Genomic DNA, 26,399 nt, shown 5'->3' on the forward strand with positions numbered 1-26,399 from the left:
AGTAAGAACCCCAAGCATGGGGCGATATTGACTTTTAAAACTTCCCACTGTTGCAGGAATTTATGTATAGGTTGGGGGGGTGCCCCTCCAGCAGAAAATGAAATAAATAAATAATTGCTTCCCCAAGGGCGTCCTTGCCTTGTAAGGAGGACCGGGACCTCGGAAGGTGCGCCGTTGTAGAGGCTCCGTACCAGTCGGGAAATGACAGAGACCACACCAGGATTGGTGAAAAGCAAAGTCTGATCTTTATTGAAAGAACAGGAAAAATAAAAACTGTTGCAACAGGGTCCTCCCTCACGTAACAAGAACGGAGTGAGAACAACCGAACAAAAGAACTGCCTTGACTCTTGTACCTTTTGGTTTCCGTACAGATCAATAACAGCAAAGGTGAAGAGGGGATAAGGTAAGTAGGATGTTGGGACGTGGGTGGCACTGTGGGTTAAACCACAGAGCCTAGGACTTGGCGATCAGAAGGTCGGTGGTTCGAATCCCCATGACGGGGTGAGCTCCCGTTGCTCAGTCCCAGCTCCTGCCAACCTCGCAGTTTGAAAGCACATCAGAGTGCAAGTAGATAAATAGGTACCACTCCAGCAGGAAGGTAAACGACGTTTCCGTGTGCTGCTCTGGTTTGCCAGAAGCGGCTTCGTCCTGCTGGCCACATGACCCGGAAGCTGTCTGCGGACAAACGCCGGCTCCCTCGGCCAATAAAGCAAGATGAGCACCGCAACCCCAGAGTCAGCCACGACTGGACCTAATGGTCAGGGGTCCCTTTACTTTACATTAAGTAGGATGTTGAGGGACACGGGTGGCGCTGTGGGTTAAACCACAGAGCCTAGGACTTGCTGATTAGAAGGTTGGTGGTTTGAATCCCCACGACGGGGTGAGCACGACGGGTTTTGTTGCAGCTGGGGCAGACGAAGGTGTCCGGTTGTGCTGCTGCAGAAGCACCACAGCGTCTCTTCTCACCAGTGGTCACTGCTATGGATATACAACTTTACTGCCTGTCTCCAGGTACTGGGGTCATCTGCAAGGGATTCCCACATGTTGAGGTTGATGTTGCCAACCTTCCTGTTGCACGTGCAGACATCTTTGTAACAAGGAGCTGGTCTGCCACCGGGCTCAGTGCCTGAAGCCAGTTCCCCATAGAGCACGCCCTTGGAGATCCTGCCATCTTCCATTCTGTGGACATGACCAAGCCAGCGTGTTAAAATCTCAATAGTTACAGTGTCGAATTCAGCCACCTTCCATGCTTCCACTTGATAAAGGGGATGCTGACAGAACAGATAAGCTCCAAGTTTGTTAATTATTGCTTATCTCACAGCTCCTAATTCTTCTGCTCTCCAGCTTCCAGGTTAAAAGAACAGTTGATAGTAAATAAAATACTTGGTTTAAAACAAGTTAAAAATAAGTTAAAATCTGTGGAGCTCTGGAGCTGGCTGCTTGGCCTGTCGCCATCTTAACCAGAAGCCCTGGTCGCCATCTTTGTTTGAGACTCTGTCTTGTCATGTGATGCCCAAACTCTTCCGAACGTGGTGTTGTAAACAAAAATTGCCCTTTCCCCTTATGGGGTATCCAAGAGCCCATATAGAGTCCTTACATAGGCTCCCTGTTGGCAGGAGAAGATAACAGAGGCCAACCAGAGAATACTGAGAAGCAAAGCAGCTAGTAAGCTTGATCTTTATTGATTTGTTGCAACAGGGTGCTCCCCTCACATGCAGGAGAGAGGAGGAACCCAGAAAAATGGTGCGCAAGGCCTTATAAAGACTTTTGAAATTGCCACCCTGTAGATCAAGACCACCCCCAGAAACATCATACATACATCACAGAAGGGGTGTAACCCAGGACCACCCCTCAGTTACATCACACCTACATCACAAAAAAGGCGGTCTAAAACAGAACCTGGAATGTTGTTTTTCCTGTTTGCCAGGTTATCTGATTGTCTTTCCTGATAGTCTGTCACCCATTATCTGCTTGCCTTTCCTGATAGTCTGTCATCCATTAAAATGCTGATTACTCAATTCCTGCAGTGGCGTAGAGTGGGGGGTGCAGGGGGGCCCGGCCGCACCACAACATCTGGTGGGGGCGCGCTCGCACTCGCAGCTCTCTGCCCCTACCTGGTAGGGGCGCAAATTACTTGCCTTGCCCCGGGTGCTGACAACCCACGCTACGCCACTGAATTCCTGAGACAATGGGAAGGCTCCCTGACCCCCCCCCACCCTTGCAGGGAAAACATTTGGTCAGTTTAGGAATCAAAATGGTTCCAGTTCGGTCTTCCTGTGCTGATCTATGTATGTGCTTGGTTGGTAACTTATGAACATTACCATATATCTAAGACCTCAAAATTCCTATCACAGTGGTACATATGGAAGGGATTGAGGTGTTGTTGGCGTGTCTCAAAGCTGTGACTTGGAGCATCCCTGGAACCCTATTGGGGAAACAAGATCTGTTAATGCCTTGAGCCCCTCCAGCCTATCCTCAGGCTGTACATATGCGGAAATAAAACCGCATACCCTAAAGGCACCACAGTCTCCATTGACCTTCATTACAAGGAAACCAAACCCTGGGAAAGTGCAGCCCCATCTCCCCAGAGTGTGTGTATCCTCTCCTTCATGTATCTCCCCTAGTGGTTCATGTTTCTGAGTTTTTACTATAAACAAAAAGCTTTAGAGAGAAAAAGAGAAAAAGGAAGGAGAGCTCTTCCCAACAGGATGTTGTGACGGACAAGCCCTGGGCCTGCCTCCTGGTGGCCTGACAGCCAGTGAGAGTTGCCAATCTGGGGAGTTTAAATTTGAAACTGGCAGTTTAACTGCCAGATCAGGAGTTGACAAGGATTAACTGTCAGTGTGGGCAGTTGGGGCTTGGACTATCTGGCAGGGCAACTCAGTTTTGATTCCCTGAGGGAAAGTAAAATTTTAGAAGGGACTGAGTGGAGGTTCCTGTTTAGGAACACTGATGGCTGTTCTGGGTGGGGAAAATCTACCTGAGCAGAGCTTTGGAATATAGTGCTGTTTAAAATCCTCTGTAAAGAGTGTGTGCCTGGAACAAAGTCATCTCCCTCATGTTTTACTCTAGTGGTTCCCAAACTTTTTCGTGCCACTGTCCCTTTGATCCCCAAAACTCATCTCCAGTGCCCACTACCCTACAAAAAGCATGTTTCAGAATAGAGGTTTCCACAACCCACTAAGGAAGACTATGACACAATAAAATTCAAAACAGGGGCAGACAAAATTATTAGAATACACAGAGTTAGCAAGGGTGACAGGATGAATGAGAGATAATACAGATGAATTGTTCACTAGAGTGGGATATTTAAAATATCTTAAAGAGTGTTGTAAAAATATGAATTCTCTGGCTGGCCTAGAATGACTCCCATATAGGGATTGTGGGAAAAGACCTGCCAAAGAAATTAAAAAATATGTTTATGTACATGACAACGGCGGCAAGAGTCTTAATAGCACAAGGATGGAAGAATGAGGAAATCCCGACGAAAGAACTGTGGCAAGAAAAACTGATGGACTATGCGGAATTGGCAAAACTGACACAAACTACATGACAAGGATAACTGTGATTTTAAAGATGAATGGGAACCTTTTACGAAATACTTAAAGAAGCAACAAAATGAATTGGACTCTTTGTCAGGTTTTGAATAAACATTCACAAACTCTTTATTGTAATACATTGATAGATAATTTGAGGATCTTTACAATTTTACAGGAAGACAGGCAGACAGGAAGATGTGTTGAGAAACCAGAGAAAGGAGCTGAGGGAAGTCGGGGGGGGGGGCCTTGGCTTTTCTGTTTGGGGGGGAGGGAAAAAAATGGAGGGGGAACAATGTGGATGATGTATGTATGAATGAATGAATGAATGAATGAACTTTATTACGGTCACAGACCAGGATAAACAAAAAACAACCCCCCCAAAATAAATAAAATAGCAGTTAGGATTTTTTTAAACTGATAAATGTTGGAGCAGATAAGGACAAAGAAACAAGCATAGGATAAAACATCTGAATAAAATACAAGATTAAGGACGGATAATGGATGGATAAAAATTGATAATGTAATGGATGATGTATTTTTGTTAAAATTATTGTGTTGAAATATCTAATAAAAATTTAAAAAATAGAATGGCTCCCATATGGACATAGAAAACCTTATTAAAACAAAAATGTGGGAGAAGATTGGAGTGAGAATGAAAAGTGCTACTCAAAAGAAACCTAGGAATCTCAAGCGGTGAAATAAGGTAATAAATTGCTGATATTGTTAGATTAAAGAATGCAATGTTGGGAGGATGTGAGGAGGTCCAATGGAAAGTAATTTGTTGAAAGATGATCTGAAACATATTTAACTTTTTCTTTTTTTTCTATTCTTCTTTATTTCTGAAAATTGTTTCTTGCCTGTTGCTTTGTGACTGAACCTGTGAACCTATGAAAAGAAACGCAATAATTTTTTTTTTTTTAAAAAAAAGAAACCTAGGAATCTTGATGGGGTGACTGGAAGTCATAACAGAAGTTGTATTGTAAGAAGTTAATTAATTTTTTTGGAATTCGTATCATCCTTTGATTTTTTTTCCTTTGTTGACTTTTTTTTCTTTTTTATATACAATAAAGCAATTTTTAAAAATTCAAAACAGGAACAATTAATGGGACATTTATTTAAAATCCAGTTAAAACTATGTAGCTTAATTCGACAACATGGATGAACTTGATTCAGTGATGTTTTTAAAAGTCTCATAGCCATTCACACCTCCAGCACCCCCCTGCCACCACCTTGGCTCTTAGATGGGGAATCCCACTGCCTCCCAGGGAGCAGTACCACCCAATTTGGGAACCACGGCTTTAAATCCCCCAAAAGTGTAGTTTAACATTTAATTTTGGTCTAGAAGTGTTTCCTCAGACTTCAAACCTCTGGATATGGAGTGAGTAGTCACTGGGCAGCCTTCATGGAAACTTAATACCTTGCTGCAGGTTAAACATAAGCACTTCCACAAAGCATTTTCTAGGCCTCTCCTGGGTTAATAAAGGAGAATTTAATAGATCCAGTCCCTACTCTTTTGTTTTCCCCAGTGCTAATCTCAGGCTCTGGAAAAGCCTTGAAGAGCTGTGGCACAATTGCAACAAGAGAAGGACATGGGGACAAGTTAGTTCATCCCTTAGCAGCTTCCAAGATTATTCCAAGAGACTTCTCTTTGATTTCCCTGCTTCTACATTTACCAAAGTCCTACTACAGGGGTGGCACAGCCCAGGCCTTAGGGGCCAATCTTGGCCTGCAGCTCCCAGAATGTGGCTCACAAGAGAATGTGGCCCTCTAACTGACAACTGTCACCCAGCCCTATCCTATCAGCTGCCTCTGCCACCTGCTTCCTCCAGAAATGCCTTTTCTCTTTTCTCAGTCAATAGCATCTTCATCAGACCCCACAAAACTGGCTGGCCACTGGGGTAGGTTTCCAGGTGCTGGACCAGATAAGCCTTGGGTCGGATCCAGCAGCCTGGCTCTTTTGATTTTTTTACTAGCTTTCCCTCCCCAACAAATCCCTGTACCCTGAGCTGCCACCCTAGCCTATTCCTGCCCTTCCCTTCCCAAAAATGGCGGCGGCGGGGTACTTGCTCATCTGGTGCCACAGGGTGCTCCTGGTGCTGGAGCAGGGCCACTTTGTTGCTCCTCTTGATGTTCATAAAATTTCTCAGTCGCCTGAGCCTAGAAGAGATGAGATGAGGGCTTCTCCTCATCAGAGACTGCAGAATTGGGGGCATAGGGGTGTGGGTGGGTTTCTGAGGGATCCAGTCCCTACTCTTTTGCTTTCTCCAAGTTTCTGGCACTGGAAATACAGCTGTGGCACAACTGCAACGGGAGGGGTCACATAGGCTTTGCCAATCGCTCAATGATTACCACTCTTAGCCAGGCGCATTTGTGTTCTGTAGTGTTCCTTTTAAATGCAGTAGAAAAATCCCAAGTCTGGGGTGCCCATGAAGAAAGGATCACACGCAGAATGCTGTTTTGGCACCCAGAACAGCTCACATGCTGTGCACCATGGGTGGGCAAGCCACCCACAGGGGCAGCACGGTGAGCACGGGGGCGCTGCCACCTGCAGCGAGCATCAGGGGCGGTGGCGATGTCAAACCCCCCCCCAGGGATGACACCCGGAGCGGGCCATAACCCCCTTACTCTGTCAGTTATTATTATTATTATTATTATTTTTAAAAAAAATTATTCAATTTTCAGACATAAGATAGAAAATCACATAACAATTACATAAAATCCCTTCACCCAAGAAATAACAAACAAGAAAGCATACAATTACACCAACAAACAATATAAAAAAGAGGGGGGGAAAGAGAAAGAAAAAACACAACTGTTCATAACACTTTTTATATATATATATAACTAACTGGACTTCCTCACATCTCCCTACCCTGCATTCTTTGTAATAAAAATGCCAGCAAATTATTACCTTGTTTCATTTCTTAATTTATACCTCTCAAATGTTATATTTCTAGACTTCAAGTAATTTTTATCAAATAGTTGTAACTTAAATTAAACATAATATTACTTTAAGTTTCGATCTTTTCTTACGAGATGAAGCCTTATTTACCTAGGGATCCATTAGCCACGCCATCCCCTGGACCTCGGAGGGAACAAAAGTACCAGGAAAGCAAAAATCTTCTTTGGAGAAAAGAGTTTATTGAAAATCTGTGCACAGAGACAAGGTCTGTACTCAGAGACAACCAGCTGGATAGTTCCTGAAAATACACTGGCTGTAAAGCAAGTCACTTCAGCACACTTTCTTATACCCGCAGACTTCCCCAATCGGCTAGCAAATATTGCTTGCTAAACACAAAATATTGCCTGCTAGACATTCCTGTCTTTCTGCTAAGCCAAGCACTCCCTCCCCTCTCCTTCATACACGTGTCTCTTTTGCTAGGTAAGCATTTCCTTCGTGTCTTGTCTTATATTGCATTAGTTAAAGCAGAAGCAAAACAGCTTGCTAGTGGGTTTTAGTTACCAGCAGTTTCTGGCTAGGCAGGAAGCGACCTTCTGACCTGTAGCTAACATCAGCAGTTTCAAATAGCTGGTTAGGCAGGAAATGGACTTTTGCCCTGCCAGCCAAATTTAGCACAGTCACTGGCGGCGTGCTAACTGTCTGGCCAAAATTTGCAGAAGTTGCAGAAGTAAGATTTCTTAGGTACAGAATACAAAGCACAGAAAATATTGAGAGAAACCTTTCCCATCTTCCTTTACTCCCTCCTCTTCTTTTGAACAATCTATTACTTAGATTCGTTCTGGGGTAGGGGTCTATATTCTCTCATTACAGCAATCACGCGAGGTCCCACCATGCGAGACATCATCTTTCCCATTATATTCTGCAAGCATTGCATCAAGCAGGGAATACAAAAGCAAAGAAGCAATAGAAGCATTATTGGGCCTATTCTTCCCACAAATACGAGCATCCATATGACAAGGGCGGTACATATCACTCCTACCCATCAAACCCAATATCTCCATGGTTCCTCCCACCAATATTCAGGGGGTGTGCTCATTGTTGAAGAGCCCACTGATATTTGTGCCCGACTACCTGTTGAGCCTCAAGGATGAGAGCCCACCGGTGAGCTGATGCTCCCACTATGTGGGTCAATTTTTCTACTAGCCCTGTTGGGTGGATTGAACTCTCGTGCTGCCTCCCTAGTGACCAGAACATATGGAAGCTGAAATCCTGGGGTGGCAATTCTTACTGGCACTTGTTTAGTAATTTCAATGCACACCTGGCTAAGGCTCCCACCCCTGCAATACTTGCATTAAGATAGGTTCTGTCCCATCTATCACCTGGGTTAAGAGTAGGACCTGGTCTATCAAATGAGGTTGGTACAGTGCTCTACCTTCCGGATAACAGTTGACTACCCTCCCACAACAGCAAGAGCGGTACAGAACTAGATAGATTTTGATCGTCTCTGCAGCTTCCCGTAAGAGTACTGTCCACGCGTGCTGGTCAGTGGTGTGGGAGAGGAGCCACAACGGGGTAGTGGGGTGTCTCAATACGGTAATCTCATCAAACCCCAGTTTCCAATAGCCAAGGAGCACGCCATCTCTTACCACCGGCAAGACGAACCAGTCGTAGCAGAGGCCAGCAGGCCAATAAGGGCGGTATGGTTCAGTAGGGTCAGGGCAATAAGGCATAGAGCAAGTCAATAAAGAATATAAGAGAGAAAAGAGAAAGTCTTTGTAACTGTCCTTGTGATGATTAGTCGTTGCCCGTGGCCTAACGCTTTTTCCTGGTAGCGTCAGACACAAGGTGATGATCAACTTCAGAGGGTCAGCAGGATTTCTTTTGCAAGTCCTGACACCCTTCTTCAGATGTGTGTGATGTACCCAGGGGATCACCTCGATTACTTTCACTGCAGTTGGGGATGAGGGGGTCGCCAGACGCTGTCACTCAGAGGAACTGGTGAACCGGCTCAGCGAGACTGCCGCGGGACTGCAGGTGTACGCTCGAGGGAATACCTGGAAAGAAAGCAAACACACACAACAAACACAGGGATTGCACTTGTTCTTGGGTGATGTGATCTCCCATCTGCCCCAAACTGGCGGGGATGCCTCGGACGAAAGGGGTTGGCCTGCCATATAGAAGTTCACAGGGTGATAGCTCTCAGTCTCTTGGTTGGCGCACAGGGCACATATTGGGATATAGAATATTCTCCCAAGGTGTGCTTTAGCAGCTGGGCCTCCCAAATGGGTGGACTCGTGGTAATTCTTTACAATTGTGCTGGCCAGATGTTGGGGCACAAAAACATGGCTGTCTGGTCCTTCCTGGAGCGTTGCTCCTTTTTGGCTGGTCCACTGCTGTTCATCAAGGGTGTAACGTGGTTCCACATCATCTGGAGTGAGTTCTGGTACCAATATCAAAAGTTCTGGTGGTGCCTCTAAATTGGCTGGAGAACAAATGTCTACGTTGGGGGCGCTGCCTGCGGGCGCCCCTCCCATCCAATTCTTCACCGTGCGTGGAGATATCAGCCTCTGGAGTGATATCAGCAAGGCAGTCGTCACTGGAGGGGATCCTCAGGATGCTGAGACACAGTCCAATCTGAAGCAGCTTTCCTCCTTGAATGTGGTGGACCCAAGGGGTGGTGCCAGCGACCTTCACAGCTGCGGGTGTGGAGAGCAGATGGGCCCTTCCAGCACGGTTGCAGTGGTGCCTGGGACCAGTCTTATCCACACCTCGTCACTTGGCTCAAACTGGTCACGCAAGGAGTTCGGGCCTGGGTCCACCTGTTGAGAGAGAGAATCTCGAGAGAGAGACTGTACATAATTGTTCAATTCCACATCTTGAGCAGGTGAAAGCATGCACACATAAGGAACCGGTCTCCCAAACATCACTTCAAAAGGGTGACAAGTGAATACGTTTCAATGGGAGGCTACAGACTCTAAGCAAAGCCAAGGGCAACATGGACACCCAATTAGACTCTGTTTCTTGGGTCAATGGTTTTTCAAAGTCCTGTTCATCCTTTTCACTTTTCCAGAACTTTGGGGCCTATATGCGGTACCCACCATCTTCCTTCTTCACTGGCAACAGTGGGGTGTTTCACTGTGATTGGCATTGTTTCAAGATTCCATGTTGAAGCAATCGCTTCAAATGCACCCACATTCCTTCAGCTGCCTGTTGTGGGATGGGGTATTGGTTTTTATCCTCCTGCCCATAGTCCAGGGTCAACATCATGAAGCAGGCTAACAGGGAGGATTCCCTCCTCTTCTTTTACCATCATCAAGCACCAATGGTCTCTCAGGGGTATTTCTAAAGAAAACTCTCCTGCTGGTCCAGTTGTTATCATTACTTCCCCCATTGGTTGGAAGGAAATCTGGGCTTGTAATTTTGTTAACAAGTCTTGGCCCAAGAAAGGAATGGGACACTCTGGTATATACAAAAATTTGTGCTGGACTACTTGGCCACCTAAACAGCAGGTAACAGACTGCATTGTGGGTTTTGTTACAAGCACAGGTAAGGCTGAGTGGGCGGCTCCCTTGTTCACCTTCTCCTACCTGTAATAAGGTAGCTGGGTTAAGGGCTATGGTAATAACAGCATCTGGCACTTTCTCATTTTGATAGGAAATAGGTGCCTTTCATGTCAAGCAAGGCTGGGACACAGTGGTTTTATTATCCCTACAGCTGCCGCCCCTCTTTAGGAGGCTTGGCTTACATCCTACCTATCAGAGTTACCATAATAAAACCACAATACATGCAATTATAATCAATAATATTTTTCTTAACCATAATCCATTAGGCAACCAAGAAAATAACCAATCTCATGGATCAAACCCTTCAGGCAGATCCAAAGGATTATGGGTTATCATTTGTTCCATATCGGTTATATACATACAACAATGAGAATGAATTAAGGCACAAATTCCACCTTTAGAGGCAAAGATTACATTTAAAGCATAAAAAGTTTATAAAACAACTTCTCTTATTTCTGACATTTCTGTGTTAATAATTTTTAAAGCCAAGATAATAGAATTAAACAAGGCTTCGGTCGAATTTGCCAATCTATTCAAATCACAGTAATTCATCCCTACACCTAAAGAGGGGAAAAAATATCTAGAGATGGCTGTTCCTGTATAATGAGAAATAGGTGATTATACTTCCCTTCTGTTATCAGGGGTATCAGTATGCCTAGAGTGTAGGTTCCAGAAAAGGCAAAGGGGATTTCTTTGTAGGCCCTTGTGCCACAAAATAACCATATATCAGATTGAGGCAAATATGCAGATTTACTGCTCTTTCTCATCCTGTTGAACCAAACATAAAAATCTCTACAAGCAGCCTGTTGTTCATAAGTTTTATAGGTTGTGACATTATTAACTAAAACTTTTGGCCTATCACTCATAGTGGTAACATTAAAACAACAAGAAGATCCATTAACATACTCATATGTCCAATTACAATATGGATAATGACCTAAAAATATACTTCTATTATAATTAAAATAAAAACCAAAAAAACCCCGCTATTTCAAGAAGCGATAAAGACATAGGAGGTGAACTTGTACGATTGTCCTTCATATTATTGCTAATCTTATATGAAGCATTTACTGGATTGCTAAAATATCACCACCAAAGGAAAGGTTTAAAGCTTTGAGAAGTTTTCTTTTAAAATCATTTTTCTCAGCAGCTAAAAAGGCACCAGCCAAGCATATTCTGCTTGCTATAGCTAAAAAGATTTGGCCAAACCACCCTGCAGAAATTAATCATCATCAAAGGTGGGATTATAAATTTTAAAAATCCCTTCAAACAGCTTTATGATCTTTGCTGGATTTTCCTCAAAGGATTGAAGGGGTACAGTTAGGGTTACCCCAGAAAGCCCTAAAAACTGTTTGTGAATTCCCCCCCACACCAGCCAGCATTTTTAAAAACTGCATTTTCCTCTAAGACAAAAAGCATGAGCTAAGCAGTCCTCTCTGTAACAAAAAACGCTGTAACAAACTCAGAGCTGAAAACAGTAAAGCTTTTCGCTTCCCAGATCCAAAATAACCCTGTCCTTGTACATTGATTTGCAACATACTTCCGGGAACAGAGTCAGAGAACGAAAAGCAACATTTCTATATAAGAATCTGTGAAGGGGGAGAGGAAAAAAGGGGTTTGAAAAAAGGATAAAACCTGCTTGTAAAATGTTTTCAGTGCGGCCTGTCTTTTGTGAACTGAATCACACAGGTGCCTCTGCTTGTCCAGCTGGGACAGGGGCTGGTGGATCATAAACTCTCCGAAGGGGCATTTCTCCGGCTGCCTGATCCTTCCTGGTTTTCTCATACTGTCTGTGAGACATACTTTCTTCGCCGCCTGTCCCCACTTCCTCTTTTCAGGGGTGTAGCATTTCTGTTGCCTCAACTAACAAGGGACTCACATCCAACTTCTCCCTCAAATGGCTTTACAAACTCCTTTAGTCTCTTTTTCTGTTTTTCTGTCCACATTTTTTTTCCTTGATTCATATCATCTAGTGTCTTCCTAAACTCTTCGTTATCTTCCTCATCTTCTGGGTCTTCTAACACCAGAGGCTTCACTGTACAAATCCTGTTCTGTGTGTTGCTGTCACAGCAAAACTTTAGCCATGGTAGATTCTTTTCTACATTGGTCTTCCATGTAGAGATATAGGGGATCTGGTTTGGGTGGACATTTAATATATTTTGCCACAGGGGGTTGATTTGCCACAGGGGGTTGATTAATTGCAAATCAAAGCCACGCAGTTCCCTGGGTTGGCAAGTCCACCTCACATAAAGTTCTGAGTCTCTGTTCTTTTCAATTTGAATCCCCAAATCATCACTCTTCGTGGCCGCTTTCCAGTTATTTAAAAAGCATTCAGATACTCTGCTCCTAACAGGGTTTCAAAATTCTCTCACACTCCACATGCTACATATTGTCAGAAAATGCACAACCTTACAATCGCTCGGCCAAGGGGACACTAAGCCTTGGCCCACACTTGACAATTCAGTCACTAGAGTATCTGACATGCAACATACAACATACAAAACACATCAATATAACACACTAAACACACCAAAATAACTCCAGCATGCAATACACCAAAATAATTCTGACATGCAACGTGCCAAAAAAACACACACAATTCCCTCTGCCCCATTCCCTTTCCCAAACCTTACCAATTCCTTTCCTGGTGGCACTCTTACTGCACGGGCACTGTACTGCCAACTACCAGGTGAGGCTGATCAGGCCTCTCGCCCTTTCCATCGGGCCCCTAGCCCTTTCCCTCGGGCTTACCTTTTTCCGCTGCGGACCTGTCCCCTCGGCGCCGTTCTGTCCTCTTATTCTCCCTCAACTAGATGTCTCCGCTCCAGGACGGTGTGGCAATCTCCCCCTACAAACTGGCAGGGTGTGCACCGGAAATGCGAACGCCGATTGGAGCTGTTCACCTTGGTTGAGCCTGGCCCTCCGGTCCATATTGGGGAGGGGGCTTATCCCGGACGAGCCCCCAGAGAGATGAAGCCTTATTTACCTAGGGATCCATTAGCCACGCCATCCCCTGGACCTCGGAGGGAACAAAAGTACCAGGAAAGCAAAAATCTTCTTTGGAGAAAAGAGTTTATTGAAAATCTGTGCACAGAGACAAGGTCTGTACTCAGAGACAACCAGCTGGATAGTTCCTGAAAATACACTGGCTGTAAAGCAAGTCACTTCAGCACACTTTCTTATACCCGCAGACTTCCCCAATCGGCTAGCAAATATTGCTTGCTAAACACAAAATATTGCCTGCTAGACATTCCTGTCTTTCTGCTAAGCCAAGCACTCCCTCCCCTCTCCTTCATACACGTGTCTCTTTTGCTAGGTAAGCATTTCCTTCGTGTCTTGTCTTATATTGCATTAGTTAAAGCAGAAGCAAAACAGCTTGCTAGTGGGTTTTAGTTACCAGCAGTTTCTGGCTAGGCAGGAAGCGACCTTCTGACCTGTAGCTAACATCAGCAGTTTCAAATAGCTGGTTAGGCAGGAAATGGACTTTTGCCCTGCCAGCCAAATTTAGCACAGTCACTGGCGGCGTGCTAACTGTCTGGCCAAAATTTGCAGAAGTTGCAGAAGTAAGATTTCTTAGGTACAGAATACAAAGCACAGAAAATATTGAGAGAAACCTTTCCCATCTTCCTTTAATATCACTTAATTTTCTATATCTTTCAATCGAATTACTGGAACCATATTTTTCTGGATCGTGCAATTTCTTAACATTCATACAATTTGTAGTGTTTTTGTAGGTAGTCCTTAAACTTTTTCCAATCCTCTTCCATTGTTTCTTCTCCCAAATCTCGGATTCTGCCAGTCATTTCGGCCAGTTCCATATAGTCCATCAGTTGCGTCTGCCACTCTTCCAGTGTGGGCAAATCTTGTGTCTTCCACTGTTTAGCGATAAGTATTCTTGCTGCTGTAGTCGCATACATAAAAAAGGTTCTGTCCCTCTTTAACACTTTCTGGCCGACAGTGCCCAAGAGGAAGGCTTCTGGTTTCTTAGTAAAGGTATATCTAAATACCTTTTTTAACTCATTATAGATTATTTCCCAGAAGGCCTTCACTCTTGGACAAGTCCACCAGAGGTGAAAGAATGTCCCCTCATTCTCCTTACATTTCCAACATTTATTATCAGACACTTACTCTGTCAGTGATTAGACAATCTGCTTTGCATGCAGATTATAAATAATAACAACACAACAACTAATCCTGAGCAACATCTCCTGATAGGCCTGCAAATGGCACCAATCTGAAATGCTGGTGAGCTGCTACCAATCAGTGTAGACAATGGATGGATTGATGTTCTGACACTGTCTAAGGCAGCTTGCTATAAGCAATTTATCTGAAGATGAGCGAGCTAACTTCTCCACAAGAAACGATAATCTTTTCCTTTAAGAGACTTTTTAAAAAGCTTTAAAAAAATGTTGCAAGTACAAAAATCCTGAATTTGAGAGGAAGCAAAATTCCTGCCTCTGCAATAAAGCCATTGACACTGCAAGGTGTCCCAACCAAATGCCAACTGAAACAGACCCTCCAAAATTTCAAAGGTGTAATTTTGAGGTGTGGAACACAGCTGGACCTTCTTCTGAGCAAATGTGCAGCAAAGAGGCACTTGCAATAAAGGTTATAGGCCACCTTCAGGACTGGCATCAGGACTTGGCATTTTAGGGCACCTAACTAAACCCATGCTCCAGTTTGTTGTGAAGCACCCTGGAACTTTGAATGAAGGGTGGTAGAGCCCAATAAGTGCAAACCTTAAAAAATCGTAAAAAGGCGGAGGAGAAACCTTCATCAGAGGGAGCTACTTTTATTATTAATGTTATTATATGTCTTTTTCCCTGCTGGGACTCAAGGCAACTTACAGATAAAAACACAGAAAGATGCACTCTTAATTGCCTGCATAGGCCTGGCGGAATAGAAAAGTTTGCAGCAGGTGTTTAAGAGTTAAAACAGAAGGTGCCTGTTACATCTTTATTGGAAGAGCATTCTGCAAAACTGGACCTATAACACTGAAGGCTCAGTTTCATGTTGACCTCAGATGAGCCTCACCAGTTCAGGAAACAACAAACAACAGATGACCTCAGTGGTCGAGCTGGGAAATAAGGGCTTGGCTGGTCCCTGAGGTACCATGAAGCTAAGTAGTTCAGGACATGGTAAATTAATACAAGGACTTCCATGGTAGATGGGCAGCCAGTAAGGCTATTTAACAATGGTGTCACATGTCTGCTAGATGCCTCTACCAGCAGTCTAGCCACCGCATTCTGCACCAGCTGAATCTTCCAAACCAGACCCAAGGTTTATTGTTTGTTCATCATGCTTTGCTCTCGTTTCCAGTTATAAGGATAATGTGAATGAGGAATGTGAATAATATGAAGCATGAACTGTAGTGCAATTGGGTGTGGAAGAAATGGCATAAATGAGTTTGTGAAGGAACACGGGATTTTAATGAAAACGAGAATTTTAAAGAAGAAGAAACGTCACTTTCCCCCAAGATGCTTCTTAATAAACTGCCCCACCAACTTCTGGGGTCTCTCTTCATATTCAACCAGGACTTCATGAGAGCTGGTGATCTGGTCCCCTTGAAGTCGATTCAGGAGTGTAACACAGACCACAGCACCTAGAGGTCAGTGAAAGAAAACAGGAGAGGACCCAAAATGTGGCTTTCAAGGGAACACAAGAGAATGAAGAAGCCAGAAGCCAACTTCTCTTGCCTGCCTAATGCTGCTGTGATAGTCATTTAACACTTTCCCCTATTATATTATTATTATTATTATTTAAAATTGTATAGTGCCCTTCATCCATATATCTCACAGCAGTTCACAGCATAAAAATACAAGATAAAAAGCCACAAGATACATAATAAAAGCAAGAACAAGAATAAATCAATAAGCCCACTCCTACCCACTACACATTTAAAAGCATTCAAGTCTTGAAGATATGCAAAAGGCCAAATTCTGTTTTCATGCTAGCCAAGATTATTAGTAGTAGAAGTAGTAATATAATTGGTATTAATACCAGTTCTGGTCATTGACTTCAAAAAGGATATTGTACAATTGGAAAAGTTTCAGAAAAGGGCAACTGAAATGATCTGGAACGCTCTGTCACAAGAGACTAGGGCCCTGCAGGACCTGACATCCTTCCGCAGGGCCTGTTCCACCAGGCCTTTTGTCAGGGTGCAGCCTGACCCCCTTCTCTGGCAATCTGCACAAAATTTTGCTTGATGGTTGCCATTAATTTGATTTTAATTTGATTTAATTAATTTTATAATGAATGTTTTAGAATGTTGAACTATTTTGATTGTTGTTAGCCGCCCTGAGCCCAGCTTCGGCTGGGGAGGGCAGGATATAAATAAAATTTATTATTATTATCAACGGGTGGAGCAAATCCCCTATAAGGAAAGGCTGCAATGTTTGAGACTTTTTAGTTTAGAGAAAAAGCAAGTAAGAGGTGGGATGATAGAAAAAGCTTCAATGCAAATTTAGGAAGGGGGCTGTTCCCTTCCAAGACGGCTTACATTCAACACTTTAGATTTGGCACCTAATGCAAGGTCCACTGCTTTCTGGAGGGCTCAGAACCACCTGACATCATATGACATCAAAGCTGCCCACCTATCAAAAGTGGCCCAAGAAAGGGTGACTACTTTTTGTTCTGGCCTGCTGGACAAAAGTGGCTAACCGTCCCTGGCTTAAAACAAACCACAGTTTAGCACTATGTGTAAAGTAGGCCACTGTCCTCTTCCCAGGATGATTTGATGCAATCTGATACCTGCATGTAAAGAGTCTCATTTGAATGTATCCTCCCACATTCTCCTTTAAAACTTGCCAGATATATCTGATACACTCTTGGTATCACCATCAACAAATTTTGTCCACCATCAACCCTGATGAAGAACTACGGAGAACTCAAAAGCATGCACACTATTTTGAGAAATTTTGGTTTGCCGGATCAAAGTATCACCTTAATAGGAATTGAGCATTAGCTAGCAGCTACCTGAGAAGCTGAAATTCATAGGTCAAAGTTTGGCCATTTCTACAGCAGACGCATCAAGACTGGCTGCACGAGTTACCTTTGATACCACTAAGATTGCACATTGCTGCAACAATGGCAGATTCCATCTCGATATTTCTTACTCCAGCCTCGTGAGCTGCCTTTAAATATTTCATTTTGTCTTCTTCCGTGTAGGAACAGATAGCACCATCAAGGCGAGCTTGACCTAAAAATATCACATCATATATTATTGACACACCTTGCACACAGAGAAAAATCACATTTAACAATACCTCAACCTCATATTTTGATAGTTATGGGTTGGGAGGGTCAGTCTAGATGACACCTGCGGTTCATTTCCTAATCTTTAATCCTATGTATAGGAAACCAGGAAGCTCGCTTAACCAGTCAGGCCAGTTCCTTTGTCAAGGTTATGACCTTAATTGCTTAGCCTTTTTCATCTTAAAGGAGTGAACTCTGGGAACTGTAGCTCTGGGAAGGGGATAGTGGCTTCCTATCAATTCTTAGCACCCTTAACAAACTACAATCCCCAGAGTTCTATAGGGGAAAACATGATTGTTTCAGTATTCAGTAGATTTCAGTGGATTTCTGACCACCCTGGTTAAGGCATTCGTCTTCACTTCCAATTTCCAGACTTAGAATCACAGAATCATTCTGTTGGAAGGGACCCTGTGGGATATCTAGCCTTGGTCAGGGGAATATACCTGTTGTGGTTTCCCACTAAACCCCTAAGATCCACCACTTCCTTGTGCTCTCTCTTCTCACTTATTCCCACCTAAGCGTTTAGGAATGTCAATTTCTTTATTTAAATATTTTTTTGCCCCACTGGTGTTTTACACCAAAGGCTCCCAGAGCAGCCTACAGATCAATTTTAAAAGAAAAGACAATCCCACATCAAACAGAAGTGCCTTTTACCAGCTGCAGCTATTCCTGGATTCGGCCATTCCTGGAATGGGAAAGCCTGACCACAGTAGTTCGTGTGCTGGTTACTTCAAGACTGGATACTGCAATGTGCTCTGTGTGGGGCTTTCCTCATGCTTGATAAGGAAGCTGCAGTTAGTGCAGGATGCTGCAGCAGAATTGCTGACAGGAGTGTGGCCTTGTCAGCATCAACACCTGTGCTCAGAGTTTGAAAGAGTTTGGCAAGAATAGTTGGCAGAGTTTGTTGTACTTCTGTTCTACTTTCAAAATTTCCTCACTGGCTTGTTCATTCAGTCTGTCTATTTTATTCTGTACATCATCAATCTTTCTACTTCTTCTTTGGTGATCACTTGTAGCTAAGTAAGATTGTTTTCCATAAACATGGTCTTAAAAGTGAGTCTGTGACTGTGGAGGCCAGTTCTGGATCCACATGTCATTCCACAGTTGGGACATAGGTTTTCGGGTGGGAGTTGATCATGGTGAGTGTTTGCCAAGTGTGCCTTCTTCTTAGCGCACTTCTCCCTTTCATCCTGAGTTCGAGTGTCTTCAAAGTCCATGACACCTTTGGTAAAGGCTGTTCTCCAATTGGAGTGCTTACAGGCCAGTGTTTCCCAGTTATTGGTGTTTATACTACTTTTGTTTAGATTTGCTTTGAGAGAGTCTTTGAACCTCTTTTGTTGACCACGAGCATTACGCTTTCCATTTTTAAGTTCGGAATAGAATACAGTGGTACCTCGGTTTAAGAACAGTCCTGTTTACGAACGATTCGGTTTACAAAATCCGCAAAACTGGAAGTAGTGTCCCGGTTTGTGAACTTTACTTTGGTCTAAGAATGGAATCCAAATGGTGGAAGGGCACCGGTGGCGGGAGGCCTCATAAGGGAAAGCGTGCCCTGGTTTAAGACCAGTTTCGGTTTAAGAATGGACTTTCGGAACAGATTAAGTTTGTAAACTGAGGTACCACTGTAGTTGCTTTGGAAGACAATAATCAGGCATCCGCACAACATGACCAGTCCAACGAAGTTGATGTTGACGCTGGTGATCTTTGCTTCTTCCAGTACACTGGCATTAGTTCGCCTGTATTCCCAGGTGATGTGTAAAATTTTTAGGAAACACCATTGATGGAATCATTTGAGGAGTTGGAGATGGCGTTTATAAGTGGTCCATTTTTCACAAGAATACAGTAAGGTTGGTAGTACCATAGCTTTGTAAACAAGCATGTGCAATTGCTTCCTGCTGCTCTTTGTCTGAGATCTCATCAGCCCCATCGTGGTTGGAGTTGAGCTCCTTGTTGATGACTTTGGCCACCAGCGCCCACATCTTGAGAGCAAGAAAAGGTGGCGAAAGCAAGCAAGAGAGAAAGGCAGGCAGGGACTGAAAGAGTGGAAGAGCCACGGAGCCTCGCCTCAGACCGGGCTTAGCTGGAGCCCCTGCTTCTCCTCTACCTCCTCCTCCCCCCATCTCTTCCTCTCACCTATAAATAGTTTTAACAATAACCAAGGAAGATACAGTGCTATTTTTCTAGAAAAAGAGGTGCTGGAACTCACCATGAACACCTCCCTCGTTCTCTTAGAATGGCAATGGCAATGGCGCCCCCCTGAGAGGTGCAGCAACTGAGTTCCAGTGAGTTCCCTCTGAAAAAAAGCCCTGGGAACAGATCAATCTCTGCTGAGCTGCACCCACAATTGTGAGGCCTGAAGAGGTTATGATGATGCCGCCCCAGCTGTTGCCATTGGCTGAGGATGCTCTGTGATGTCATAAAAGCAAATGGTGGCCGGCTGAGTGGATATAAAGGTGGTCCTTTGCCTCTTCCCCAACAGGACACAGCAGGCAACATTACAGTCGCTTGGCTCCAGCTTGCTTCGTTCGGTCACTGTGTCTGTGTTCCTGCTCCAGCCTCAGAGGGGGGAAGCACACGGATGTAAAATAGAATGTCCCTATTTTCACCTGAGGAATGTTGGAGGGTCTGTCTCTGTTGCACAAGGATGCTCCACTCATGTAATGTAGAATCCAAAGTCATCCTTGGAATAGGAAGTAACTAAGAACCTTTTCTTCTTTACTAATGGGACCTCTGTGTGCATGAGCGTAGTGGGGGTGGGGAGGGGCAGCTGCCCCCCCAATCAATAAAGATAAATAAAAATACATAGCTAATTGAGGTTCTGCTCCCCCAACAAAAGGCCTGGCTACGCCCATGTCTGTACATTTTATTTTACCTTTTAAGCAATGTTAGCAATGTGTGAATGAGGCAGAACAAGGTCATAGGACTGAGCAACGTCAAACTGAATCACATTTCTCCCCCATTCCTGCCTGAGACACAGTACAGTATTCAGACCAAAGGGGCTGCATTGCTGCAGTCTTACCTTCATAGAAATCTAAGGTGCACATTGTGTTCCCAATGACCGTGTTGAACTGATGCAGTTCCTTGCCACATTCCAGCAGTTCCTCAGCCAACTTCTCATCGAGGTCTGTGTTGCGAAGTACAGACTTCCCTAGGACCATCTGTTCTAATTGAGGCTTGAAAGAGGCATTGACAGCCTGTTTGGTGATCACCACAGATCCTGGCTCCAAACCTGTGTGTATAATATACGCGCGTGCACACACACACACTATATATATACGAAAGCATATATATATATATATATATATATATATATATATATATATATATATAGTATATGATGTTTTCCATTTGATGCATATCCACTTGATGCAAAAGAGCACAGAATTTAGTTTCATGGATGAAACAACCTTTTTACCAGTGATCTGACACTGGTGTCTGATAGGATTCATTGCACTTTGGGATTTTGTAAACATGTTCATGTTGTTGATCTTTTATTACTAGTATAACATAGACATTATTTGTATTTATATTGGGTCTCCTTTTCTTAAGTATACTGAGAAGCATCTGATATGAAAACAAAACTGAGCCTTCAATTTCTGGAAATGCCTTTTCATCCATGTATTTGTCTAATTCTCTTTTTTAAAGCCTTCCAAGTCCACAGGTGCATATTGCCACCTGTGAAACTACTTCTTTTCATTTTAGCTGGCACCGACTTAAACGGGACACCCCCCCCAAAGTTTTCACCAGTCTGTATTATCAATTTCACAGTATAGATCCGTTTCCCATAGTGATTTTAGGGAGCCTGGTTTGATCTAAGCACCACAGCCATCAACCACAAAAACACTTATTTAGAAGGGGGAGGGGGAAAGACTAAGAGGAAATACCTATTCCGCCAGATGTGCCAATGCGAATAATGATGACGTTGGAGCATTTAGCATGATGCAGAAGTTTGATGAGCTCATGCAACATAGTTGCAATGGAAGACATCCCTATCCCATGCTGAAAAGGAACAACAAACAAACACCCCCTTCTATCATCATCAGAAGAGTTTCCCACTGAAGATAAATATACCAAATAGCTCGGGTTCCTCCCCCCCCCCATATCAGGAACAGAGATATAATTGCTTTTAAAGTATCTGTGCTCCCAAGAAAGCTAGCATGATGTAGCGTTCAGAGTATGGAATTAAAACCCGGGAAAGGCCAGGGTTCAAATCCCCACCCAGCTACAAAGCTCACACTGATCTTGGGTCAGTCCCTTACTCTCAACCTGACCTCCCTCACATGGTGGTTGTGAGAATGAAATGAGGAAGAGGAGACCTACGGACACCACCTTGAGCTCCTTGGAGACTGTATTTCTCCATCTATAAGATGCCCCCATGTATAAGACGCCCTCTATTTTGGGGGACTCCAATTAAAGAAAATGGGGGGGGGATGTATACGTGTATAAGATTCCCCCAATTTTTTGACATTTTAAAGGGGAAAAACCTAGTCTTATACACGGAAAAATACGGTAAATGTAATAAACAGACCTGGCTGAACTCTTTAATATTTATTTATTTCCATCCTTCCCTTCGAAAAAGTTTTTCGAAGCAGATCTGCCATTCATGAAGTACAGCAACGTCAATGGTAGAATGGAAACGAAAGCTGAAGAGTAGCAGAACCTTGGAGCCAGTCAGCATCTCTCAGCCTAGCCGACCTCATGGGGTGGTTGTGAGGATGTGACTGGGAGGGGAAGCCAACTGTGTATACACCACCCTGAGATCCTCAGAGGAAAGGTGAGAAATAAACTCAATGCAGTAAATAAGTAAGATAACGGCTTGTGTACTTACGCTAAGTGCTAGCACAGGGCCAGCTTTGTACATGGCGTACCGATCCGTCGCGGCACAGATGTTGGGCAAGTCGCAGGCCAGGCTCCCGATCGCCAGCTCCTTAGTGATAGATGTGATGAAAGCTTTCATCCGCAAAGGGCTTCCACCAGTGCATACAAACTAGACCCAATGACGTTTCAAAGAAAGAAAAAGGAAGATTTTTTTATAATATTACTCAGTCTGCTAAATGTAGATAGATCTGGCTATTCTGTAAAATGTTACTGGTGTTATATATTAGATGGGAGAAATCAATTGAAAGGTGAACCTACCAAATTCACACCTTCTGAAACAATAGAAGTGAGACACAACTCACTATTAAAATTCACACTAATCCAGAATTTGCAATGTAGCTCTCCAGGCAAACAATGTAATTCCATCCTTAGGTCATCAGGTGTTCCTTAAGTACCTCTTCCAAATCCAATTTTCAGCCATCAGAGTTTAATGATTCAGTGTTCTGACACAACTTTTATTTTCTTACCTTCACGTCTCCAAACAAGGCAGGTAAATTGTGGGTCCCAGTGCCAAGAGCTAAATGATACAGGACGTCCTCTTTCATCTTCTGAAGGTGGGGGTTGGGGACACGAATGGTGGTTTCTCTATCAATGCAGAGTAGATGGGCATGAGATTATAGCTATGGCACAAAAACAAGTAACGTCTAAGGAAACAGCAAGATGAGCACCATGACCTCTTAATTATAGCTTTGATCCAACCCTGGTATTCTAAAGCCTACTGATCGTTTCAGTTACCATAATCCAACTGGTTCATAACACTTTTTACACTTACTTTGATGGCTGTTCTCCCTCTGCCTTCTTAGCTGTGCCTGTAGAAGCCATTCTGTGTGGCTAGAGGCTGAAGAAGAAAAATATTGGAGATAAAGCAGCATCTTTAGAGACCTACTATTATCCTGTTAAAAGACTATTATCCTGTTATTAAAAGACGCCTGCTTCTTGGGAGAAAAGCAATGACAAACCTAGACAGCATCTTAAAAAGTAGAGACATCACCTTGCCAACAAAGGTCCGTATAGTAAAAGCTATGGTTTTCCCAGTAGTGATTTATAGAAGTGAGAGCTGGACCATAAAGAAGGCTGATCGCCGAAGAATTGACGCTTTTGAATTATGGTGCTGGAGGAGACTCTTGAGAGTCCCATGGACTACAAGAAGATCAAACCTCTCCGTTCTTAAGGAAATCAGCCCTGAGTGCTCCCTGGAAGGACAGATCGTGAAGCTGAGGCTCCAATACTTTGGCCACCTCATGAGAAGAAAAGACTCCCTGGAAAAGACCCTGATGTTGGGAAAGATGGAGGGCACAAGGAGAAGGGGACGACAGAGGACGAGATGGTTGGATAGTGTTTTCGAAGCTACTAGCATGAGTTTGACCAAACTGCGGGAGGCAGTGGAAGACAGAAGTGCCTGGCGTGCTCTGGTCCATGGGGTCACGAAGAGTCGGACACGACTAAACAACATTATCCTGTTATGCACACCCCAGGTTCTGAGTGGTCAGAGACTCCAAGGATGCCTGCACTTTCCCATGGTTTGGTTGTGATGTCCTTAGGACATATGAATTTATTCATTTACGCATATATACAACAAGAGCATAAGATGGAGATGCTCTTGTCATTAGCACCATGGCAGATTTTGCTACCCCATTAAGGTTTTTAGGAAGGCCCTCAAAGTTATAGCTTTGGTTCCAACAGAAGAGAGCAAGTCAAGCTTCCCAGTTCCAGACCAGACTAAGAAAAAAGCTGTCCCCTACTTCTAGGAAAACTGCTAGCCAGGTGAGGTGAGGAGCCTATTCCCACTTCTTGAGGTATCACTAGCTAGCTGTTTCTATGGCAACACATGTATACTTGACCAATTCTTTAGATGTGCAAAAAGGATGCTTAACGGACTGGGCAAGGACTGTTAACTTAGCAAAGAAACAAGTGTGACCAAAAAATCAAACAAGTATAAGACAACAAGCTTGGGAGGGACACAATGATAAATACCAAAGGTACTTTTAATCTGTTTTAGTATTTTAATGTTCTTATGTTTTAAAGTAGGGTTGCACATTTTTATTCAATTATTTTCTTTAAACTGCTTTGAGGTTTTTGTTTTAAACAATCAAGCGGTGTGTAAATTTTATGAAATAAATAATACAATAATAGCAGCTAAACCAATCAAGCCCACAAACCTACAACAATAACAAAGCAAGTAAATAAGTGACAAGGTTATAAATAAAATGCTTTGGTGATAAGTTTCTGTACAGGAAAGATGGGGCATTCAACTGAACTAACCCTACAATCTGCATATGGTCAAGCGTTAAAGGCACACATCACTTTGTGTAGAAATTGTGGTGGGTTAGGAAGAAGTTCATCCTTTGGTTGGAAGGGACCTTGCAAGTTATCTACTCTGACCTCCTGTTCAGTATAGGATCTGTATGTAATGCAGGAGTCAGTTACAGAATCTCTGGAAGATAGTGATGCAGGTTCTGCTTTAAAGACCAGCCAAGAAGAAGTCTAAACTTCCTAAGACACTCTGTCCCATTGTCAAATAACTCCAACTTTCTTTAAAACAAACAATTGTTTTAATTGTTTTAAACTGTAAAACTATTCCTTAATTTACCTGTTGGCCTGCTCATTTCTGATGATCTACAGGATTTTTACAGTAGTATTAAACCATATTAAACCATAGATCTATGCAGGCTGTAGTTAGGTTTTTATGGGAGGGTTTGAAGGAGGAGAATCTCCCCTGCCCCGGGATAACCTCTGTTTCAATTACACTTAGGAACTGTAGTTCTCTGTCTATGGATCACTGATAGTATGATCAGCAATTTCACCTGACCAGAACTCCTAAAATTCTTTGAGAAAAAACCTTGACAATTAACCTGGATGAGAAGCATCAATGGACCAAGAAAATCACAACAGACACATGTGAACTATTTTTGTGCCATAAAAAATAGTATTTACCCTTTTGTCTAAGAGCCCCTTTGCTCTCTGAAAGTACTTCTCCAACCTGCATCCTCTGAAACAATGGCTGCCCTGGTGTCATTTATCTTTCTGCAACAGAAGATCTGATTGGTCATCCGGCTCATTACATCATAATATCACAGAAATTGCTCCCACTCAGAATACCTGAGTTTGGAGGAGTCCACCAAAGTAGATTGGCAGTGGGTTCCAAAGAGACCAAAGAAAGTCTCTCCACTGGGATGAGTGTGAAATGGGATTCAGTTCACATTTAAAGGCAAATCTAACCAATATAAAACACAGCCATCCTTTCGAATTTGCATTTCTCTGAATTTTGCAGTGTACTTCTCCAACCAAATAATGCTTACAAAAATGAAGATACTAAGGGAAAGTGTCCATCAACATTAATATATCAGTAAAAATAACAAAAGTGAGTTATTTGCCTGCAAAAATGTGTGTTTTAGTCAAAACTGCATACAAAAATGTGTTCCTTAGGAGAAACTCACACTAACATGCTAGTGATTTTCCTGTGGATGGAGATATATATATATATAATTGCAGATGGCCACAGAAATGTGGAAAACTGAATTTCAGATTGGAGAAACTGAGTGTGAACTGAAATGCAGGGCTCCTTCCATTCCTATACTTGGCTAACCACTGCTCACTGGCGGAGAAAGGGGGGTGGGGGGCGGTCCACTCCGGGTGTCATCCCTGAGGGGGGTGACATCACCACGGGCAATCGCGCATCAATTGGACGTGCCTAAAATGGTCGCTGCCTGTACTGCTGTTTACCACCCCCCAGTGGTTCGTAACAACCATACTGTTGCATGCCACCCTAATCTCTTGAGTGATGAGAGATTTCAGGGGTACCCAGGGTTCGTGTTTCCTTCAAAATGAGGTACAGCAGAGACTATGGTGTCTTTATGATAGATGGTTTATTTACACACTCATATACAGGGTGAGTCTTTTAAAAGAGGCCCCGTAAAACGTGTACTCTGTATCCACAGTTTATATTCGGAACCAAACACTGTGCGCTCGCCTCCCGGTACTACCGCTTCCTGGCACTCCTGGCACTACCTCCCCAAGCTGGCACCAGCCGCTCCTGTTCCCTGTTCAGAGTGGTAGTTCCAGGAGGTGGGCCACACCCGCAAATAAGCCTTTAATTTTATTTGGGCCAATACGGTATTCCAAGGACACAAAACCATGAGTAAGGGCCTGGAACCGCTTAACAATTTGGAGACTGGGATGGCATGTCACAATATTACCCAAACCATTCACTATTATGCTATTTGTCATTTTAAGGAAGCTGCACAATGTGCAATTTTTCTGTAC

General features: G+C 43.5%; 1 protein-coding gene across 3 annotated transcripts; it reads right to left on the reverse strand.

Annotated features, from left to right (window-relative positions):
- Positions 1–15,410: 15,410 nt before the first annotated feature.
- LOC309520106 (uridine phosphorylase 1-like) lies at positions 15,411–25,569 on the reverse strand. Of its 3 annotated transcripts, none has more exons than XM_082201558.1 (8): positions 25,071–25,569; positions 22,909–22,974; positions 22,604–22,756; positions 22,087–22,245; positions 21,143–21,257; positions 20,278–20,487; positions 17,056–17,202; positions 15,411–15,606 (listed from the first exon to the last, which is right to left on the reverse strand). In XM_082201558.1, the coding sequence occupies exons 3-8, from the start codon at positions 22,679–22,681 to the stop codon at positions 15,467–15,469; spliced, it is 849 nt and encodes a 282-aa protein (XP_082057684.1). In that variant the 5' UTR covers positions 22,682–22,756; positions 22,909–22,974; positions 25,071–25,569; the 3' UTR covers positions 15,411–15,466. The 3 variants fall into 3 exon arrangements, with proteins under 3 accessions (XP_082057684.1, XP_082057682.1, XP_082057683.1); XM_082201556.1 differs by having other exon boundaries at positions 22,604–22,721; positions 25,071–25,568; XM_082201557.1 differs by lacking the exon at positions 25,071–25,569 and adding an exon at positions 23,605–23,716 and having other exon boundaries at positions 22,604–22,721; positions 22,909–23,040.
- Between the last annotated feature and the right edge of the window lie 830 nt (positions 25,570–26,399).

Source organism: Podarcis vaucheri, assembly GCF_965113315.1.
Source record: "Podarcis vaucheri genome assembly, chromosome: 15".
NCBI lineage: Eukaryota > Metazoa > Chordata > Lepidosauria > Squamata > Lacertidae > Podarcis > Podarcis vaucheri.

What these genes read in the sequence shown, in the direction of transcription:
- LOC309520106 (XM_082201556.1), bottom strand. Translation starts at nt 22,958, where the DNA reads ATGGCTTCTACAGGCACAGCTAAGAAGGCAGAGGGAGAACAGCCATCA. An exon ending in GAGGGAGAACAGCCATCAAA is followed by an intron (nt 22,722 to 22,908) that starts GTAAGTGTAAAA and finishes CTGCATTGATAG; the next exon opens with AGAAACCACCATTCGTGTCC. An exon ending in TGGCACATCTGGCGGAATAG is followed by an intron (nt 20,488 to 21,142) that starts GTATTTCCTCTT and finishes TTATACACACAG; the next exon opens with GTTTGGAGCCAGGATCTGTG.